This window comes from Necator americanus, chromosome V (genome assembly GCF_031761385.1).
Source record: "Necator americanus strain Aroian chromosome V, whole genome shotgun sequence".
Classification (NCBI taxonomy): Eukaryota; Metazoa; Nematoda; class Chromadorea; order Rhabditida; family Ancylostomatidae; genus Necator; species Necator americanus.
The window spans coordinates 9542831-9566281 of NC_087375.1; the positions used below are offsets into that span (position 1 = coordinate 9542831).

Sequence of the window (23451 nt, forward strand, 5' to 3'; positions counted from 1 at the left end):
GGGCAGTGAAAAGTGATGGTCGGGCTTCGCTGATGATCTCGTTCTGATAACATTACTTTTCAATAGCGTTAGTAAGTAAAGTACCGTATTCCGTACCGTACGCATTAATCTTCAGTCTTTGTTCTGTCAAGAAAGCTCAACTTTTTTTGCAATAATTGACAACGACACAATTGTTCAGCAAATCGGCGACGTCTAGTTTTCAAACGATAATATTCCAGTTTCTCATAGGTTTACCTATCTGCAAACTGAATTTGCTTTGAATGGAGAGTTTGAATATATTTTTTGTTCGAGATGTTTTTAGGATGTAAATCCGCAATCACAATAGGGGAAAGAACATTTACTGATAAATGTTAAATCATATGTACAATGTCGCTCAAACTGCTCTGCCAATTCGCCCCACCTCCTCTTATTGGGATGTACTGATAAAAGAAAAATATGTTGAGACATTTGTAGTGCTTGAAAAACTGTTTGGATCACGAAAAACGATTATTCTTCTTTACCCTAATGTTGCGTCTTCTTTTACTCAACCAGGATGCCATGTATGAATACTTGCAAAAGTGCATTCTTATGCGCGAAAACCCTCCCACTGCTACCTCGGTAACAACAGGATCATTGAATTTTTTGTTAGTCGGACAAATGATATCAATTCGATATCGTCTTATGCCCATTTCCATGCCACAACGACGACATTCGCCTAGGAAATGCGCGTGGCTTCCATTCTCTAAGTTGCTTATTTTATATTCCTCTTAGATAGGCCCACCTATCCACAATATTGTGAAACAATTAGAATTAAAAAGAAAAGTTAATCGCGTATCAAAAATTAAAAGAAGTGTATCACGAAACTGGCGATGTTGTGTTCTCTCTGAGCGAATACCGAGCTCGAATTTTAGATTACGAATATGAGCGTGGCTCCGCCCAACTTCGCATAATCGTCACAAAAAACGGAGCCTTACTTCCTACGTACGTTGGAACACGCTACCTTTATGAATATTCCAGTCCCTTCGTTGCAATCTATTCAGTGGTTTTACCCGAGAAGGCTGCTAAGGATACCTTATTATTTTTCGACCGATCGCTCGTAGGGCACGTGCAAAAAGATAGCGAGTTAAATCGTACCTCGTAGTAACAAACACCATTTTCTTAACGATTAAGTGGAATCGAGAGGAAGCATGCTCCTCTGCTCGTGATCAACGCCCTGAACTCTGTATTTGCCCATAGAGACCGTCATTTTCTTGATACGCTGCCTATAGGAATATGAGATAAGCGTAAGGAACTAGAAGTGCTTTTTAAGATCGTCTAGGACCAACTCTGCGTAATTCGATACCACAATCGTTTTTCTGAGAAGAGAAGTTTTAGTATATCTTCAAATACGTTGTAGATAATAATGGAAAGAAATGTCTTCAAAACATTCAATTTTTGTACGTAGTGTTTCCTCTTTTAAACTTTGTCGTGCCTCCGAAGGACTTCAGTAGAACCAACCACTACGGTTCTGCCGTATATCTCTTCCTGCTGCACTTCCAACGGTCGAGCAACACGTATTCCCGGCACTTGTGTTCCTTGATTTCGTTGTAGATTTTTTTTTGTATCTTTCAACTGTAAACGATTTGGCGGGCAGATGAATTATACAGGAAAGTGAATCCGCTGCTTCCATATTTTTAACAGTTTGAGGAGTGTGGCTGGAGCCGGAGCATTGCAAAACAATTCTGCTATAACGCTTGTAACACTGCTAGTATCTTGTATTTAGCCATGTGTCCTCTCTATATAGTGAAACCGTCGAATTGGAGCGACCTGAATCTTGGTGCACTTGCGTAAGCAGAATGGTAGAGCTAACGGTTGGGATCGAGGTGGGACCATCGCTGGCTCCACTTTGGACTAAACGATGAGTGCTGATAGCTGGGATACCTCTCGTTTTTAACCGCTACGGGTCTTTTCCCCCTCTACCAACTTCCGTCAAAAAATCAGCGCCGTAGAACTTTATCGCAAAGTGGCGGAATTCATGGAAGTGAACAAAATTAAATTTTAAAACATTACTCGAATTCGAAAGCAAATGAGTTGGTGATTTCAAATGAACTTCAAGGATTTGGTCTTGACAAATGTGCGGCTTGAAAACAAGCAAAGTTTCTGCAACTTTCATTAATTACTTCACATCTCCGCAATACTGGCATTGGCATACCCCTGGAATACGTATCTCCATGGAAGGAAAAGGTGTTCATAGGATTTGCGCTAATTTGTGGAAATCAGACAAAATGTTTATTAAAGTTGTCATCAGGAAATTACTTAGACAATTCGGATACCCCAAATTGTATGTGGGTTCGGAATAACCATTCTCTTCGGAAATTGATGAAAAGTTGATAGGAAGGCATATCTTCCTAGTTGTAGAATATTTGCTCGGAAACTTTCCAAGTGAACAATTTGTTGCTGAAGATAGTTAAAAATGTAAGTATCTAGCTTTGGAGGTGTCTACTTTTTTAAATGTTGCAAACTTACAATTCTGCTACATCTAGCTATTTCCTCCAATATTTGTGCAGTTTTCAACGACTCAGAATGATTTAAGACTTTGCTTCTTTAAGGAAATGTGGTTTAGGAGCTAACATTATATGACAACTGTTTGGGGTTTTGAATTGAGCAAATTGGAGAAGATTCCGACTGTTTTCACACAAGTGAAATTTCTGATGCCTTTGTGAATTTTTTCCGTACTTGAAATAGCCAGTCAGTTCTTGCAGAGAGACGATATTCCGAATGGTGTTAAATTCACTTCAGCTTACAACGTTCAAAATTTCAACACTGACTCCGCGCACCTACGTATATAGCACTATTTAGCTGGAATGGTTATCGCGGCCCAGGCATACTCCGTCAGAAATCTCACACCTACGCTAGGTGAGTCCTTTAGCGACTCCGTGTCCCAGAGAAACTATTTTATTTGAATATAATTAAACCGTGACGACAATTCTACACAGCTCTCCTTTATGAAAACAGCAGTGATAATTTGAATTGTCCAAGAAGGAAAATTGATAGGTAAGAATCTTGGTCTAGTAGGACTAGGTCGTCATAGATGCTTAGCTTCCTGGATCCGAACGGTCGTAACCGGGATTAGACCACCAATGTCCCATTCTCCTCGAAAGCGACAATTTTGCACGTGCAAAACGGTAGATATGTTTTGGATTAGCTAGAACAGAAAATGAAGCCAATGTAAGCTCTTCCATTTACCACATCAGCCGATTGAGGTCTGTGGGTGCCAAAATCTGGTATGCAGGGTGCGGAGAAGGTATTGATAGTAAAACCAACCTCTACTACGACGCCATAAATTGACAAAGGATAAAGTATCTAGCGTTAATCAATCCGCTTGGGTTGCACCACAACGCTCAGTTCAATTCAGAATCGTTTGAGATTTGCGGACGAGGGATTTGCTTATACAGTGATTTGCGGAGGATAGCCGCTGCGCCAAGTCAGTGTTTTTATCGTCACTGGCAATTTTGGTACCAATCTCTTACTACCCCGCGCTACACCCGCCTCTATGTCGCCATGTATACAATTATTACAATAATTTTTGTCAACCAAGATTAAAAACTTTGTAATTCTATCATACATTTTCGATTTGCCTCCCCTTTCCCTTGATACACTCGCGGAAACTGCGCACGAAGACGACAGTTTGAAAGGATCGTCTAGCAATGCCAATTTCTTGAGCAATCTTTCTCATTGATGGCTTGGGGTTCCTTTATATTCGTTTTCGGATCTTTCCGAGATTTCCTCTTGCTGTATAAGGACAGCCAGAACAAGCACGATTAAAAGCATCACCCCACAATTCTGATGTGGCACGGATTTCAAGTGGAGTATTGGTGTACGGGATCGCAGATTATGGAGAGGTGGGTGGGTGGGTGATTCCGTCCATTCTTTTGCTAACTGGCGTAAAAAACGGAACGGAAGATGCGGCGTCGAGCGTAATGACGCGCTATTTTCTACAAGGAGTTCGATTGGAGCGCGCCAGCCTTCTACATGCGCAGCATCTTCCGGGGCGCTTTTCAACGCCATTCAGGAAGACATGGACGGAACCACCCTCCTCTCTATAATCCACTATCCCGTATACGAATACTCCTCCTGAAATCCGTACACCTCAGATTCGTGGGGTGATGCCTTTAACTGAGCATCCAGTAATTTTGAAAAGTTTGATTGATCGATACACTATTATAGGTGGAACTAAAAGTTTTCGGGCAATCTTCTTTGGCTTCATTCCAGCATGATGCAGGTCCACGAGTGAACTGCGTTTTCGATTCAAAACAAGCTTATTACCAATAACCCAGAAAAACTTACTGACAATACAATGTTGAGAATGTATAGAGAAAATATACACAAGAAATAACCTACACAATTTAAAAACCACACAAAAACACCAAGACACAAATTATCGATACTTTTCCTGCACGCTGTACAGTTAAGCAAGCCACTTTCTTCCAATGTAAATTTGTTTAGCTTAACCATAGCGAATCCCTGCAGCTTAGAACACCGTGGTCACGCTGCTCTCCTAATAAGAGACTATCAGCACAAGAAATTGCTAAAATTCCCTTAATAATTGAAGAACTGCGAAATGTAAGTGGGAACAACATACGGAAAAAGATACAACTTGTTGGAAAATCACTAGGTGTCTGCAGATACTATTACTTACTCACTTAGATGGCCCGTCTTCACTAGACGTGCGAGCATCAGCATCTCTTCCTCTCGTTTCGTTCTCTCGCCATTGTCATCCAAGATGTTCTCAAGTTTCGTGAGTAAAGTTGGAGAGGTCCTTGCGTATTCAACTGAGCTCTCAGCTGGTCCATCTGTGTAGCGAACACGTCACGCCATCTCGTTGGCGGTCTCCCTCGAGGGCGTTTAGCATCTATTGGGACCCACTCTAGCGTTCTTTTAGTCCATATATCGTCCATTCCTCTCATAATGTGAACGGCCCATCTATGTATGTTTTGCTTCCGACACATATTCCACCGGGTCGCGAAAAGGGGACATTTTTCTTAAGTCGCTGCGAAGACCGGCTAGTTGTTGTGTGCGCCAGTAAAACTTCAGAAGGCATCTCTCAAAGGCTCTGTGGGTAGTAAGTAGCTTACTAGACATGGCAGCGGTGTCTGCCTACGTCTCCGCTGCGAAACAAAATGCTGGGAGAACTGTCGAGTCGAACAGATGGGCACGAAGATCTTGGTTCGTCAGTTGGTCCAAAGCTTCCCTGACGGCTGCGAATGTTGCCCATGCTGCTCTCATTCTTCTATTCAGTTCTTTCTTCAAGTCGTTTTCCATGTTCATAGAACGTCCGAGATTTACGTATGACGAAGTTTCCACGATTTGGGAGCCTTCAAGTTTTGCTCCTCCGTCCTTGCAGTAGGCGTTCTTCATGAACTGTGTCTTCTTTCTGTTTATTCGCAGTGCTATTCTCTTTTTTGCTTCGTTCAATTCGTTGAGCATCGTTTCTGCTTCATTGGTACTGCTCGAAAAGAGAACGATGTTGTCCGCGAAACGAAGGATCGAGACAAATCTTCCATCAACACGTATTCCCCTTTCTTCCCAGGAAAGTGATTTCATTATCCATTCCAATGCTGAAGTGAACAGCTTCGGCGATATAGGATCGCCTTGTCATACCCCCTTTCCAATGGGTATCTTGAGAGGGCGATGGAAAGGCTGTATCCTAGTAGTGCTTCGATCGTAGCAATTAGCTAATGTCCTCACATACGACGCGTCCACACCTTGATCGACCAGCGCTGACAGTATTGCATTCGACTATTATTACTTCAGCAGATACTATTAAGTATAATGAAATGATTGTGTCAATTTCGTTAAAGGATTAGATGAATAGATAGTACACAGTAAATGCATGTAGGGCGGGTGTAGTGTGGCGGTTAGAGGTCCCGCTTCCTGCACAGTCGATCGGAATTTCGAAGCCGCCCTAGTGCTCACCAAGCCTTTCATCCCTCCGTTGTCGATAAAGTGGTACCAGACTAGTCTGCGAGGATAAAAACACTGACTTGACACATCGGCTAGCCACCGCAAGTCATTGTATAGGCCAGTTACACGTTCGTAAACCTCAAACGATTCTGAGTTGAAGTGAACGTGGAGGCGCATCCCAAGTGGATTGATTAACGCCAGAAACTTTATCCTTTATCCTTATCCTTATAGTAAATGCAATAAGTTCTTCAAGGCAGTTTGATGCTCTTCTTTGGTACTTTTTTCAAATTTAATCCAATAGTTTCCTCCCTTATTCGCTGCTATAAGGGTATTTTTAATCAGCAGTGCTGTTTAGTTTTCGGGACGTTCTGTCAAAATCATCCAACAGAGTCAAAAATTTTTATAACACCAATAGAAAAACACAGGTTTAGATGAGAAAACATATAACAAGAAGTCTGTAACGCGCTGCTAGCGGGCAAAAAATGGTTCTTCATTAGAACTTATTCTGACAGTTCCCTCCGAGTTTCGCCGCTCAGTCTAGCCTCTATAATACTTAGAACTTAATCCCTGTAGAACTAATGAAGAAGAGTGAGGTGTGGATAAAGAGCTCTCTAATCACAAGTTCGCAAGTTCACAGCAGTGATGATCTGTAACACAGTAAGTGCTGTGATCCAGTTTGTGTATTTTATGTATTTCACCACAACGAATCCCGTTGCCGAATCTTGAATTTTCCAATCTTTGAGAATAAACGAAATTTCCATTTGTAGGAAATGGTGGGGAAAACGTCCAACTCACCGTGCCCACAATAGCCTTGGTAGAATCCTCGCTATTAATATTAATCAGTCGCTTGTATATCCCAATTTGTACTTGAAATTGCTCAGTTTTAAATTCTGGAATGTTTTAAGTTGGTAGAGTGATTGTGCGCGGAATCAGTAAACCGCATTTAACTACAAGTAGGCGCTGCTAAGACCTTTGAAGAAAACAAAGTTGACGGAAAAATATTTCACTCAAGACCAAATGGTTTTCAAAAATTTTCATCTTCCATTGATGCTCGTCTTAATCTCGCTGTACTGTCACCGAAAATGTCCAGATGTTTCTTCCGAATATTGACTTTGTTCTCGACATATGCAAGATAGCTTCAAAAATGCACTATTTCCGGTCTGTTAGCTGTGCTATACTTTTTACTTACGCAGTTTTCCTGCGCTCTGGATTATGCATTTGGAAACTTTTAAGCATTCTTTTAAAACAAGCTTAATGAAAAGAAATAGAGTCTTTCTTCTACCTTTTTGTCCCCATCAATGAACCTTTTTGATTTTGTAAATTTGTACCTTCGCAAAATTTTTTGTAAATCGAGGATAAAAAATGTACCCTCACCGATGATTATGGACATCGAGAAAAACTTGAGCTTCCAAAAACCTCTTTCTAAGAAAGTACTCGTACACTGTCATAAAACAACTTACTCATACCTAAACAAACTTCTAATGTACGAAATGCGGTAAAAAAGTGTTGCAGAAGATTGAAAATTTCGGCAACTAATTCTATTAAATGTGAGACGGATTACGCTACTTACTGACAGTCCTGTGCCGTATTAGCGTCCCGTCTCTTCCCAAACTCAGTGTTTGCTGTTTGGGCGTTGGAGTCAAACGAATTTTTATATTGCATACTCTGCAGCTGAACAGGCATTGTGCTGATAAATCAGAATTCATGAGCGAATAAGGTCTTCTTCATTCATAAAGGATAAAGGATAAAGTGTCTGACGTTAATCAATTCGCTTGCGATGTGCCCCCGCGTTCACTTCAATTCAGAATCGTTCGAGGTTTACGAACGTGTAAGTGGCCGAGACAATGAACTGTGGTGGCTAGCCGATGTGTCACTTCACTGTCTTTATAATCCCACACAAGTGTGGTACCAACTTATCGGCCCCGGGGGGATGAGAGACTTGGTGAGCACTAGGGCAGATTCGAAACTCCTATCGATCTTGCAGTTACCTCTAACCGACTGCGCTACACCTGCCCCATCCTTTCTTTCAGTTAACTAGTTTTTACGTATGATTAAGCGTATTCTAGTTGTAGATTTAACGAAGACGGTAATATTAGCATAACTAATGCATGTCAAACTATCCTACAAGATCATGGACCTAAACCAAGGGGGTAAGACAAGTTTTACTTTCGCTTGTAGCATGTACACAATCGCTTATTCTCGTAGGACTTATTATCAAAGCAGAGAAGATAAAATCAGGAACATCTCAAAGACCGTTCTCCTTGATTCTGCAGTCTACGTATTTCTTATTTTTATTCAGTGGTTCCTTCTGTTCTAATTAGAATACCGAAGAGGGGCATCGTCTTTTCCGAATTGGCTAAACTTACATATTTTGAAAAATAGTAATCATTAAACTCAACCAGTCTCTATATACTTGGGAACAGGTGATTAGAAAGTACACAGCCAATCGTAGATCACCTTATAAAGTCCTCTTCTCTACGTACTGACTCTACGAAGGAGCAGCACACAAAGATTGCACTAAGCATATGCGTATGCGACATGGGGTAGATCTACTGGATCAAACTTGTCACAGTGAAATTCTGTCAGATCAGCTGCACACTTCGAAATGCCGATCCTGTGAAGAACTACTAAAATATCACCGCTCCGAGCAATATCTCCAAGCTCATAGGCAATAATATCTTATTATCTAAAACTTTGAAAGGAAATCTAACTGATGTGTAACTGTGATCTGCCTTCGCTAGGAATCTTTAAAACGGGGTGCGATGGGTCTTGACTGCTTACTGTTAGCAATCCTGATCTCTGTTCCACACACGTACGCTGTCGAACATCTTTAAACGGCACTACGAAATTTTGATATTGAGAGAACACAGATGTAGAGACAGTTTTTGCTTCGAAATGTAAGAGTGAATTCTTAGTAAGGAGAGTAGCGACCAACCATCAGCCTCTGTCGAAGACCTCAATAATGCTGAAAAAAGCATTGGAGAAATTCGTTTCACAATGTGAGAGCTATTTTTTTCCGATGTCGAGGATATTTTCAGGCAGAAATATCACGTCACATGAGCTCTAAAGAAGCTGTTGGACACACCTTTACTAAGATGACAGGCACAAGTATGTCTGCACCTATCAGTCTAAAGAGATTGTGTCCTGCCTCAAAATGCCAGCAGATGTTCCTCTTGGTCTAGTTGCGACTTTCAGTAGTAATCATGGAATTTTCTCAACTAGGTAGTCTGACGGTCTGTAGCAAAACGACGCCGGCAAGTAGGCGGGTGGATAATATCCCGAATTCTACTGAGGATGAAGCATTCAGATATCCTCATGCTGTAGGACCGCTGCAAAAACACGAAAAAGGGCCTTGAGCTTGAAAATTCTTCCGGGCTTCTCTTTTTCCTTCTAAGTATGCTGTCGAACTCCGCTGCCAGTTAACGGGGCCACATGAATCGATTGTCATCGATGTTATTTCGATGACAGTCGATTCATGTGGCCCCGTTAACTGAAATACAGTGTAAGAACACTGCATAAATGTATCCATTTTAATAACGGACAGTGTAATCAGGAGCCATGGTGATATTGCGAAATATAGGAAAAATTCAGAAAACAAAGGAGTTCTGTGACTTCAAAGGACTTTGAAGGATTCGTACACATTGCAATGCACTTTACTTCCTTTTGTGGGCGGAGTCCTGATTGGATGAAAAGACCGATCCAAACAGTTTTTGAGTAGTCGCAGTTGTCCAAACATTTGGTGCTTTCAATCATCATAAAAAGTGTATCGTATATCAAAATAAGTGAATAACAAAAAAAAACGATGATCCCTAGGACAAGGAAAAGCACATTTCGCGATGGACGCAAAATATCGATCACATTGTCAAAGAGAAAAACATCCCAAAAAGTGTATCTATAAGAAAGTGAAGATGTGCGTTAATTGGGGGGCTGGATTGCGCAACACAACCCAAGCATAATAATTTTTGCTTCGACCGCTGAATGTCCTCTTCCTTGACCTTGGGATCATTGCTTTAGATTCTGCCAATATCTGAGACGCAAAAATCTCTCTGTCTTCAAAGCAAACTCAGTTTGCAGTCTGTTGGAAAATACATTCGAGGGATTTGCAAAGTAGAGTTTGCCACCATTGGGAAATGATTGGATCACAATTGTGCATCGATTTTTGCAATTTTTATCAATGAGGAATCACAACAAACACTAAAAACGTAAGGAAATTGATCTGAGTGATAGTATTTTAATGAATTTTTCTTAGAAATACTTGTATTAAAATGAGCTTAGCTAATAAAACTTCAGCTATGATATCTGGGGGATCTATTTTGCAAGACCAAAACATTCCGCCTACGATTGAATGGAGTCATTGCGTAGGGAAGAGATTTTGATAATGTGATCGATATTTGCCGTTACATACGGTTAACCACTCCCAAATCGAAAATGACTGGTGGAGGTTGACGACTACTACTTTTCGAGGTAAGTTTAGTCAATTTGGGGGCGAGGAGCCTCTTTGGTGGACCGAGAAAACCGGTGAGTGGAAGTAAAGCACATGTAGGGTGTAGAATGGACGTAAAGGCTCTTCGAAATGTTGCTGACTTGCTGACCTGATCATCTGTGTTTCGATGATGACGCAACACGAAGGAGCGATGTGTGCATGCTACAGAATAGTACAAGCCTAGCTAACGAATCTGCTTTGACTTGTGTCTACGATCCTGCAGAAGAGTTAGGTGTGCATTAGTTTCGTTGATATATCGCCTTCATCAAATGCACAACTGCCGTAAGCTCAGTCACATGTAAAGTCAATGTGTGACGTTTTGAACAGTAGAACGGCTTATTTGCTCAGAACTTCTCACTTATTAGCGCAACGTTTGTTCAAACTGTTGAATCTGCAGTATAAATGCCCAGAAATGTGAAGCACCGAGAAGAACCCTCTCCTGAACGTAGGTTTCGTAGGCCCTTCTCTTTCTGAACAAACGATATTCCAAAGAAGTTTTCAGGCAGAACTTCGTTCCTGTACAGGCATTTTCAAGCTGACTGCAATGCATTACGCACTTATTGTTGTAGGTTCTTTCTTCTACACGTGACGACTTCTTCTCTTTACTATGGGAAATTTAGGTTGTCCTGGCTGCGACTTTGATGGAATGTTCTGTCGCGTTACCGGACTGTGGCATAGAGATGCCTAGTGTAGTACCTCCTCTTGACAACAGTACAAGGAAGAGATTGTCGGACGCAGTTCACGAAAAAATGAAGGGCGACCTGGTTAGTAGTTCAGAAACTATTATTCAACGTCATGTTCCGTTTCACTTTTCGATGTTTGGAAAATAGTGTCCAGCACCACTGTTTGTTAAGGAATACAACTGTTACCTGGAATACCTTGGATGGTTGGCATTGAACGACCCATCTGACAGTGAGCTGGGATGGCTTCCATATGAAGACACACACCTTCTCAATTTCAGGTACTCAACCAATCTTTTCATTTCAGAATAATTCCAAATTGAAATATCCAGTTTTTCTTTGCTAATTTAGCAAGATGGGCGACGAAGAAAACAAACCGACAGAAGAATTCGTCACCGAATTGGGAAAAGACACTAAAGTAACGGTGAGCAGTAGCTTCTACATCTCATAATCCTCACGCCTTCGCTATCGTTAAGATCAATTCCAGGGAAAATCATGGAAACTGTTTGGTTGCAACTACATGTACAAAGAAGGAGAGCATAAATACATGTGCGTCTTCTATAACTATTAGGAAAATGAATACTGAGAGTGTCATTGGATAAAGACTTCTTCACTTCTCTCATGTGTACTTCGACATTGTTTTTTCTGGATTTCCTTCAAAATAAATGAAGCGGCACTAATGAGGTGCAAAAAGGGCTGTGTTTAGTTTAATCTTCCAATCTGAAGTCTCGAATGAATGAGGCATTAGCACGATCACGCTCAACTTCCTCATCTAATCTAGAAAGAAGCATCTGGAACACCACTTATTTTACCTTGTCTCCCTAACGATGCAACCTATTAGAAAGCTATAACTTTATAACAACTTTCAATTGCGGTCTAAATAAGACCAAATAGTTTTTAATAATAGTACACAATTATCTTCTTAAACAAATTCTTGCATGCAACTGTATTTCTCACTGTCGATGGCCGTGAGTCAAAGTACATTTCCTGACTCGCAATCCCTTGAGAGAGAACCAATTCAGAAGCTTGGAAAGTTTCATAGTTTTTCTTTTTTTTTAGGACAGAACTTTTTTCGTCCAATTGGATAGTGAAATGGGTCAAAATGAGAGACTTCAAATCTCCGCGAGTCACTGTTTCGGGTAGTTACACGATGATAAAACTTAAACTATTCAGAATTAAAGTGGACGTAGTGGCGCATCCCAAGCACATTCATTGACGCCAATTACCATATATCCTTGGGTCAGCTGGAAATTTGCAAACTTGTTGCCGTAGGTCCTCTTATCTACACGTCACGCTCAACCATTGGCCCTAGAGGGGATTCAGTTCTGTTGGTCGCAACACTATAGGTAATGCGAAAATTTACTCGTTTGCACTAAGACGAAACCATATATTAATTTATTTTATTAACATGCACACGTTTAACGTATTATAAAGCTAGACTGAACGGCAAAAAAGAAACCAAGAGTCGAAAGGAATAATGGGGAAGAAGCGTTTTCAAGCTGGTAACTATGCATTAAGAACCTATTGTTGTAGGTTTTCCCTTCTTAACCTGCCATCTTCCTCTGCTATTATAAGAGATTTGCACTGTAGGGGCTGTGATTTTAAAGGAACCTTATGAAGAGTTACCAGACTGACAAATGACACCCACCCCCTTAGCAGCTAAGAAAGGAGGGGACTGCTGGACGAAATTCGGGTGGTTCGAAATCGGTTTGGTAAATTCCGGATATGTTCTAGGTATATAGTTTGTTGCCTCGTCGAGGAAAGAGGAAAAATACACGATTTCTCCTTCTCCCAGATTAAGAAAGGGAATGGAACGTCATTGCGATTGTACTTGAGAAATGCCCCCGATTCATTCAAAAGAATAGGGTTGAACCTAATCATAGTGTTTTTCCTCCTTGAAATATCTCTTCATGGACTTTGAGATAAACTCAGAAAAATATCTAAAAAAATCAAAGCATATGGGCCAGAAAAGAAGGGGTCATCTTTATTCATAGGAGAGGATTCAGTTGTGGTTTCATGCATTATCTTAGCAAATGAGATTGCATCCAAAGTGCCTGAGGATTCCCCTAGAATTGTTCGTTACGTTTACCATGAAGTGTGGTCAATGAAATGCACAAGCTATTGCTTATCGCTGTTAGATATATATGTCTCTCACTGTTTTGTAGCTGCTTCTGGCTGCTCCTTCTCTTTCTTCCTGTTTGAAATTGAAAAACTCGAATGGAAATATTGGTGAAATAAATGAAGATATAAGGATATAAATCATCTTCGAGCCATTTCATATCTATGCCGCCTTCTTTCAGTACAATTCTTACAGGCTATGTCACATCCGCACTCCTTAATGAGCAGAGATTCTGCAGTAATTTCCAATGAACGAAAAATGGAACACTACACTCAGCAGTGAAGTTTTTGTGGTTACAGGCCATTTATTCTTCCTGAATTTCATCCAGCAGTTTCTTCTTTACATGGCTGCTAAGGAGGTTCTCACGTCGCAGAACAGTCTGGTAACTTTTCATAAGGTTCCTTTAAAACCACAGCCCCTACAGTGCAAATCTCTTATAACAGCAGAGGAAAATGGCTGGTTAAGAAGTGAAAACCTACAACAATAGGTTCTTAATGCATAGTTACCAGCTTGAAAACGCTTTTCCACCAAAATTCCTTCCGAATCTTGGCTTTTTTTTGCCGTTCAGTCTAGCTTTATAATACTTTAAACGTGTGCATGTAAATAAAATAAATTAATATATGATTTCGACTTAGTGCAAACGAGTAAATTTTCGCATTACCTATAGTGTTGCGACAAACAGAACTGAGTCCCCTCTACAGCCAATGGTTGAGCGTGACGTGTAGATAAGAGGACCTACAGCAACAAGTTCGCAAATTTCCAGCTGACCCAAGGATAAAAGATAGAGTAATTGGCGTTAATGAATGCGCTTGGGATGCGCCACTACGTCCAATTTAATTCTGAATAGTTTAAGTTTTATCATGGTGTAACTACCCGAAACAGTGACTCGCGGAGGTTTGAAGTCTCTAATTTTGCTACCCACTACCCAATTGGACGAAAAAAGTTCTGTCCTAAAAAAAATGAAAAACTCTATGAAACTGCCCAAGCTTCTGAATTGGTTCTCTCTCAAGGGATTGCGAGTCAGGAAATGTACTTTGACTCACGGCCGTCGACACTGAGAAATACACTTGCTTGCAAGAATTTGTTTTAGAGGATAATTGTGCACTATTATTAAAAACTATTTGGTCTTATTTAGATCGCAATTGAAAGTTGTTGTAAAATTATGGCTTTCTAGCAAGTTGCATCGTTAGGGAGACAAGGTAAAATAAGTGATGTTCCAGATGCTTCTTTCTAGATTAGATGAGGAAGTTGAGCGCTATCGTGCTAATGCCTCATCCACTCGAGACTTCAGATTGGAAGATTAAGCTCAACACAGCCCTTTTTGCACCTCATTAGTGCCGCTTCATTGATTTTGAAGGAAATTCAGAAAAAACAATGTCGAAGTACACATGAGAGAAGTGAAGATGTCTTTATCCAATGATACTTTCAGTAATCATTTTCCTAATAGTTATAGAAGACGCACATGTATTTATGCTCTCCTTCTTTGTACATGTAGTTGCAACCAAACAGTTTCCATGATTTTCCCTGGAATTGATCTTAACGATAGCGAAGGCGTGAGGATTATGAGATGTAGAAGCTACTGCTCACCGTTACTTTAGTGTCTTTTCCCAACTCGGTGACGAATTCTTCTGTCGGTTTGTTTCCTTCGTCACCCTTCTTGCTAAATTCACAAAAAAAAACTGGACATTTCAATTTGGAATTAATCTGAAATGAAAAGATTGGTTGAGTACCTGAAGTTGAGAAGGTATGTGTCTTCATATGGAAGCCATCCCAGCTCACTGTCAGATGGGTCGTTCAATGCCAACCATCCAAGGTATTCCAGGTGACAGTTGTATTCCTTAACAAACAGAGGTGCTGGACACTATTTTCCAAACATCGAAAAGTGAAACGGAACATGACGTTGAATAGTAGTATCTGAACTACTAACCAATTCGCCACCCTGTGCTTTTCCGTGAACTGCGTCCGATAATCTCGTCCTTGTACTGCTGTCAAGAGGAGGTACTACACTAGGCATCTCTTTGCCACAGTCCGGTAACGCGACAGAACATTCCATCAAAGTCACAGCCAGGGCAACCTAAATTTCCCATAATACCGAGAAGAAGTCGTCACGTGTAGAAGAAAGAACCTACAACAATAAGTGCGTAATGCATTGCAGTCAGCTTGAAAATGCCTGTACAGGAACGAAGTTCTGCCTGAAAACTTCTTTGGAATATCGTTTGTTCAGAAAGAGAAGGGCCTACGAAACCTACGTTCAGGAGAGGGTTCTTCTCGGTGCTTCACATTTCTGGGCATTTATACTGCAGATTCAACAGTTTGAACAAACGTTGCGCTAATAAGTGAGAAGTTCTGCGCAAATAAGCCGTTCTACTGTTCAAAACGTCACACATTGACTTTACATGTGACTGAGCTTACGGCAGTTGTGCATTTGATGAAGGCGATATATCAACGAAACTAATGCACACCTAACTCTTCTGCAGGATCGTAGACACAAGTCAAAGCAGATTCGTTAGCTAGGCTTGTACTATTCTGTAGCATGCACACATCGCTCCTTCGTGTTGGGTCATCATCGAAACACAGATGATCAGGTCAGCAAGTCAGCAACATTTCGAAGAGCCTTTACGTCCATTCTGCACCCTACATGTGCTTTACTTCCACTCACCGGTTTTCTCGGTCCACCAAAGAGGCTCCTCGCCCCCAAATTGACTAAACTTACCTCGAAAAGTAGTAGTCGTTAACCTACTCCAGTCATTTTCGATTTGGGAGTGGTTAACCGTATGTAACGGCAAATATCGATCACATTATCAAAACCTCTTCCCTACGCAATGACTCCATTCATTCGCAAGCGGAATGTTTTGGTCTTGCAAAATAGATCCCCCAAATATCATAGCTGAAGTTTTATCAGCTAAGCTCATTTTAATGCAAGTATTTCTAAGAAAAATTCATTAAAACACTACCACTCAAATCAATTTCCTTGCGTTTTTAGTGTTTGTTGTGATTCCTCATTATCTTAATAAAAAAATGCAAAAGTCGATGCATAATTGTGATCCAATCATTTCCCAATGGTGGCAAACTCTACTTTGCAAATCCCTCGAATGTATTTTCCAACAGACTGCAAACTGAGTTTGCTTTGAAGACAGAGAGATTTTTGCGTCTCAGATATTGGCAGAATCTAAAGCAATGATCCCAAGGTCAAGGAAGAGGACATTCAGCGGTCGAAGCAAAAATTATTATGCTTGGGTTGTGTTGCGCAATCCAGCCCCCCAATTAACGCACATCTTCACTTTCTGAGATACACTTTTTGGGATGTTTTTCTCTTTGACAATGTGATCGATATTTTGCGTCCATCGCGAAATGTGCTTTTCCTTGTCCTAGGGATCATCGTTTTTTTTTGTTATTCACTTATTTTGATATACGATACACTTTTTATGATGATTGAAAGCACCAAATGTTTGGACAACTGCGACTACTCAAAAACTGTTTGGATCGGTCTTTTCATCCAATCAGGACTCCGCCCACAAAAGGAAGTAAAGTGCATTGCAATGTGTACGAATCCTTCAAAGTCCTTTGAAGTCACAGAACTCCTTTGTTTTCTGAATTTTTCCTATATTTCGCAATATCACCATGGCTCCTGATTACACTGTCCGTTATTAAAATGGATACATTTATGCAGTGTTCTTACACTGTATTTCAGTTAACGGGGCCACATGAATCGACTGTCATCGAAATAACATCGATGACAATCGATTCATGTGGCCCCGTTAACTGGCAGCGGAGTTCGACAGCATACTTAGAAGGAAAAAGAGAAGCCCGGAAGAATTTTCAAGCTCAAGGCCCGTTTTCGTGTTTTTGCAGCGGTCCTACAGCATGAGGATATCTGAATGCTTCATCCTCAGTAGAATTCGAGATATTATCCACCCGCCTACTTGCCGGCGTCGTTTTGCTACAGACCGTCAGACTGCCTTGCTAAGAAAATTCCATGATTACTACTGAAAGTCGTAACTAGGCCAAGAGGAACATCTCCTGGCATTTTGAGGCGAGACACAATCTTCTCAGACTGATAGGTGCAGACATACTTGTGCCTGTCATTCTAGTAAAAGTGCGTCCAACAGCTTCTCTGGAGCCCATGTGACGTGATATTTCTGCCTGAAAATATCCTCGGCATCGGAAAAAATACCTCTCACTTTGTGAACGAGTTTCTCCAATGCTTTTTTCAGCATTATTGAGGTCTTCGACAGAGCCTGAAGGTTGCTCGCTACTCTCCTTACTAAGAATTCACTCTTACATTTCAAAGTAAAAACTGTCTCTACATCTGTATTCTCTCAATATCAAAATTTCGTAGTGCCGTTTAAAGATGTTCGACAGCGTACGTGTGTGGAACAGAGATCAGGATTGCTAACAGTAAGCAGTCAAGACCCATCGCACCCCGTTTTAAAGATTCCTAGCGAAGGCAGATCACAGTTACACATCAGTTAGATTTCCTTTCAAAGTTTTAGATAATAAGATATTATTGCCTATGAGCTTGGAGATATTGCTCGGAGCGGTGATATTTTAGTAGTTCTTCACAGGATCGGCATTTCGAAGTGTGCAGCTGATCTGACAGAATTTCACTGTGACAAGTTTGATCCAGTAGATCTACCCCATGTCGCATACGCATATGCTTAGTGCAATCTTTGTGTGCTGCTCCTTCGTAGAGTCAGTACGTAGAGAAGAGGACTTTATAAGGTGATCTACGATTGGCTGTGTACTTTCTAATCACCTGTTCCCAAGTATATAGAGACTGGTTGAGTTTAATGATTACTATTTTTCAAAATATGTAAGTTTAGCCAATTCGGAAAAGACGATGCCCCTCTTCGGTATTCTAATTAGAACAGAAGGAACCACTGAATAAAAATAAGAAATACGTAGACTGCAGAATCAAGGAGAACGGTCTTTGAGATGTTCCTGATTTTATCTTCTCTGCTTTGATGATAAGTCCTACGAGAATAAAAGATTGTGTACCTGGTACAGAATACCACGAGAATAAGCAGCAAAACAAAACTGGTCTCACCCCCTTTGTTTAGGTCCATGATCTTCTAGGATAGTTTGACATGCATTAGTTATGCTAATATTACTGTCTTCGTTAAATCTACAACTAGAATACGCTTAATCATACGTAAAAACTAGTTAACTGAAAGAAACGATGGGGCAGGTGTAGCGCAGTCGGTTAGAGGATATCTGCAAGATCGATCTAGGTTCGAATCTGCCCTAGTGCTCACCACGTCTTTCATTCCTCCGAAGCCGATAAGTTGGTACCAGACTTGTGTGGGAGGATAAAGACACTGACTTGACACATCGGCTAGCCACCACAGTTCATTGTCTCGGCCACTTACACGTTCGTAAACCTCGAACGATTCTGAATTGAAGTGAACGCGGGGGCACATCGCAAGCGAATTGATTAACGTCAGACACTTTATCCTTTATCCTTTATGAATGAAGAAGACCTTATTCGCTCATGAATTCTGATTTATCAGCACAATGCCTGTTCAGCTGCAGAGTATGCAATATAAAAATTCGTTTGACTCCAACGCCCAAACAGCAAACACTGAGTTTGGGAAGAGACGGGACGCTAATACGGCACAGGACTGTCAGTAAGTAGCGTAATCCGTCTCACATTTAATAGAATTAGTTGCCGAAATTTTCAATCTTCTGCAACACTTTTTTACCGCATTTCGTACATTAGAAGTTTGTTTAGGTATGAGTAAGTTGTTTTATGACAGTGTACGAGTACTTTCTTAGAAAGAGGTTGTTGAAAGCTCAAGTTTTTCTCGGTGTCTATAATCATCAGTGAGGGGACATTTTTTATCCTTCATTTACAAAAAATTTTGCGAAGGTACAAATTTACAAAATCAAAAAGGTTCATTGATGGGGAGGAAAAAATAAAAGAAAGACTCTATTTCTTTTCATTAAGCTTTTTTTAAAAGAATGTTTAAAAGTTTCCAAATGCATAATCCAGAGCGCAGGAAAATTGCGTAATTAAAAAGTATGGCAGAGCTAACAGATCGGAAATAGTGCATTTTTGAAGCTATCTTACATATGTCGGGAAAAAAGTCAATATTCGGAAGAAACATCTGGACATTTTCGGTGACAGTACAGCGTTATTACGAGCATCAATGGAAGGCGAAAATTTCTGAAAACCATCTGGTCTTGAGTGAAATATTTTTCCGTCAACTTCGTTATCTTCGAAGGTCTTAGCAGCGCCTACTTGTAGTTAAATGCGGTTTATTGATTCCGCGCACAATCATTCTACCAACTTAGAACAATCCACAACTTAAAACTGAGCAATTACAAGTACAAATTGGGATATAAAAGCGACTGATTAGTATTTATAGCGAGGATTCTACCAATGCTATTATGAGCACGGTGAGTTGAACGTTTTCCCCACCATTTCCTACAAATGGACATTTCGCTTATTCTCAAAGATTGGAAAATTCAAGATTCGGCAACGGGATTCGTTGTGGTGAAATACATAAAATACACAAACTGGATCACAGCACTTATTGTGTTACAGATCATCACTGCTGTGAAACTTGCGAACTTGTTGTTAGAGAGCTCTTTATCCACACCTCACTCTTCTTCATTAGTTCTACAGGGATTAGACTTTCCAAAATTTTAAGTATTCTAGAAGCTAGACTGAGCGGCGAAACGAGGAGGGAACTGTCAGAATAAGTTCTAATGAAGAAGCATTTTCTGGCCGAAAGCAACGCGTTACGGACTTCTTGTTATAGGTTTTCTCATCAAAACCTTCTATTGATGTAATAGAAAATTTAGACTCTGTTGGATGATTTTGACAGAATGTTCCGAAAACTAAACTCTACAGCTGATTAAAAACACCCTTACAGCAGCGAATCAGGGAAGAAACTATTGGATTAAATTTGAAAAAAAGTACCAAGGAAGAGCTTCAAACTGCCTTGAAAAACTTACTGCATTTACTATATACTATCTATTCATCTAATCTTTTAACGAAATTGACACAATAATTTGCTTATACTTAATAGTATCTGCTGAAGTAATAATAGTCGAATGCAATACTGTCAGCGCTGGTCGATCAAAGTGTGGACGCGTCGTATGTGAGGACATCAGCCAATTGCTACGACGATGCACGACTATGATACAGCTTTTCCACCGCCTTCTCACCATACCCATTGGAAAGAGGGTACGACAAGTTCATGCTATATCGTCGAAGCTGTTCACGGCTGCATTGCAGTGGGTAATGAAATCGCTTTCCTGGGAAGAAAGGGGCATACGTGTTGATGGAAGACTTCTCTCGAACCTTTGTCTCGCGGACGACATCTTTCTCTTTCCGAGCAGTACCAATGAGCAGAAATGATGCTCAACGAATTGAACGAAGCAAAAAAGAGAATAGCACTGCGAATAAACAGAAAGAAGACACAGTTCATGAAGAACGCCTACTGCGAGGGCGGAGGAGTAAAACTTGAAGGCTCCCAAATCGTGGAAACTTCGTCATACGTATACCTCAGACGTTCTATGAACATATGAAACGACTTGAAGGAAGAACTGAATAGAAGAATGAGAGCAGCATGGGCAGCATTTGCAGCCGTCAGGGAAGCTACGGTCCAACTGACGGACCAAGATCTTCTTACCCATCTGTTCGACTCGACAGTTCTTCCATCGCTCTGTTATGCAGCGGAGACGTGGCAGCAGTGCCACGTCTAGGAAGCTACTTACTACCCATAGAGCCCTTGAGAGATGCCTTCTGAAGTTTAACCGGCGCACACAACACCTAGCCGGTCTTCCCACCTCCGACTTAAGAGGAATGTCCCGATATCGCGACCCGGCGGATTATGTGTCGGAAGCAAAACGTACATAGATGGACCGGTCAAATTATGAGAGGAATGGACGATAGATGGACTAAAAGAACGCTAGAGTGGGTCCCAATAGATGCTAAACGCAATTGAGGGAGACCGCCAACGAGATGGCGTGACGTGTTCGCTACACGGATGGAAAAGGTGAGAGCTCAGCTGGATGCGGCTTAAGAAACTCGTCAACGTCACTCACGAGTCTTGAGAACATCTTGGATGACAATGGCGAGGGAACGAAACGAGAGGAAGAGATGCTGGGTCTAGTGAAGACGGGCCATCTAAGTGAGTAAGTAATAGTATCTGCAGACACCTAATGATTTTCCAACAAGTTGTATCTTTTTCCGTAAGTTGTTTCCATTTACATTTCGCAGCTCTTCACTTATTAAGGGAATTTTAGCAGTTTTTTGTGCTGCCAGTCTCTTCTTAGGAGAGCATCTCAACCACGGTGCTCCAAGCTGAAGGGATTCGCCATGGTTAAGCTAAACAAATTTATGTTGGACGAAAGTGGCTCAAGAGGAGTATCCGTATACGGGATAGTAGATAATGGAGAGGGAGGTGGTTCCGTTCATGTCTTCCAGCTGCCAGCTGACGTGTCAAGGCAATGTTCTTGTCCCTCGTCATGTACCATCTACCATACGTTACTTTAAAGACATCACCCCACGAATCTGAGGTGGTGCAGATTTCAGGTGGAGTATTCGTATACGGACTGGAAGACTATGGAGAGGGAGGTGATTCCGTCCATTTCTTCCTAATTGCCGTAAAAAACGGCCAGGAAAATGCGGCTCGTGCTGAAGGCCTGCGTGCTCCAATCGATCTCCTTGTAGAAAATAGCACGTCATAATGCTCGACGCCGCATCTTCCGTTCCGTTTTTTACGCCAGTTAGTAAAAGAATGGACAGAATCACCCACCTGATCTACGATCCCGCATACCAATACTCCACTTGAAATCCATACCACCTCAGATTGATGGGGTGACGCCTTTAATCGTGCTTGTTCTGGCTACTCTTGTACAGAGGGAAGAAATCTCGGAAAGACCCGAAAACGAAGTCAAAGAAGCCCGAAGCGGTCACTGAGAAAGATTTCTTAAGAAATTGGCATTAATAGACAAAGACCTCAATAAGCTGATGTGATAAATGGAAGGGTTTACATTGGCTTCATTTTCTGTTCGTGTTAATCCAAAACATATCTACCTTTTTCACGTGCAAATTTGGCGCTTTCGAGGAAGGAGGACATTGGTGGTTCAATTCCGGTTACGTCCTTTCGGATCCAGAAAGCTAAGCATCTATGACGACCTAGTCCTACTAGATCCTGAGACTTACCTATCAATTTTCCTTCTTGAACAATTCAAATTATCACTGCTGTTTTCATAAAGGAGAACTGTGTAGAATTGTCGTCACGGTTTATTTATATTCAAATAAAATAGTTTCCGTGTGACACGGAATCGCTAAAGGACTCACCTAACGGAGGTGTGAGATTTCTGACGGAGTATGCCTGCGCCGCGATGACCATTCCGCCTAAATAGTGCTAAATACATAAGTGGGCGGAGTCAGTGTTGAAATTTTGAACGTTGTAAGCTGATGTGAATTTAACACCATTCGGAATATCGTCTCTCTGCAAGAACTGACAGGCTATTTTAAGTACGGAAAAAATTCACAAAGGCATCAGAAATTTCTCTTGTGTGAAAATAGTCGGAATCTTCTTCAATTTGCTCACTCTTAAATCACAGCCAGTTGTCATGTTAATATTAATGATAATGTTTAATATTAATAATGATATTTAATGTTAGCGCATAAACCACATCTCGTAAAAAGAAGGAAATTCTTAGATCATTCTGAGCCATTGAAAACTTCTCAAATATTGGAAGAAATAACGAGATATAGCCGAATTGTAGGTTTTGCAACATTGAAAAAACTTTACACCCCAAAGCTAGATACTCACATTATGAACTATTGTCAAGAACAAGTTGACCACTGGGAAAGTTTTCGAGCAAATTCTCTACAATTCTCTTCGGAAATTGATGTAAAGTTAATAGGCAGGAAGGTATGCCTTCCTATTAACTTTACATCAATTTCCGAAGAGAATGGATACTCCGAACCCAGATGCAATGTGGGCATCGACGTGAAATCTCTTCGAAATGTTGCTGAACTGATCATCTGTGTTTCGATGATGACCCAACACGGAGGAGCGATGTGTGCATGCTACAGAATGCCACCAGCTTAGATAACGAATCTGTTTTGACTTATGTCTACGATCCTGCAGAAGTGTTAGGTGTGCATTAGTTTCGTTGATATATCGCCTTCATCAAATGCACAACTGCCGTAAGCTCAGTCACATGTAAAGTCAATGTGTGACGTTTTGAACCATATAACGGCTTATTTGCTCAGAACT

General features: G+C 40.9%; 3 protein-coding genes across 4 annotated transcripts; 1 reads left to right on the top strand and 2 right to left on the bottom strand.

Annotated features, from left to right (window-relative positions):
- Positions 1–5115: 5115 nt before the first annotated feature.
- Positions 5116–5562, bottom strand: RB195_013393 (uncharacterized protein; the record flags this gene model as incomplete). The annotated part of the gene is made up of 1 exon (XM_064203185.1): positions 5116–5562. The coding sequence occupies one exon, from the start codon at positions 5560–5562 to the stop codon at positions 5116–5118; it is 447 nt and encodes a 148-aa protein (XP_064059066.1).
- A 5387-nt stretch (positions 5563–10949) lies between these two features.
- RB195_013394 (uncharacterized protein) lies at positions 10950–11656 on the top strand (the record flags this gene model as incomplete). The annotated part of the gene is made up of 5 exons (XM_013448777.2): positions 10950–10970; positions 11026–11169; positions 11260–11366; positions 11437–11509; positions 11573–11656. The coding sequence occupies 5 exons, from the start codon at positions 10950–10952 to the stop codon at positions 11654–11656; spliced, it is 429 nt and encodes a 142-aa protein (XP_013304231.2).
- A 2988-nt stretch (positions 11657–14644) lies between these two features.
- RB195_013395 (uncharacterized protein) lies at positions 14645–22572 on the bottom strand (the record flags this gene model as incomplete). Of its 2 annotated transcripts, XM_064203186.1 has the most annotated exons (8): positions 14645–14728; positions 14792–14864; positions 14935–15041; positions 15132–15278; positions 15334–15396; positions 18460–18596; positions 22254–22382; positions 22521–22572. In XM_064203186.1, 8 exons carry the CDS (start codon positions 22570–22572, stop codon positions 14645–14647), a joined length of 792 nt encoding a protein of 263 aa, XP_064059068.1. The 2 variants fall into 2 exon arrangements, with proteins under 2 accessions (XP_064059068.1, XP_064059067.1); XM_064203187.1 differs by lacking the exons at positions 18460–18596; positions 22254–22382 and having other exon boundaries at positions 15132–15205; positions 15267–15278.
- Between the last annotated feature and the right edge of the window lie 879 nt (positions 22573–23451).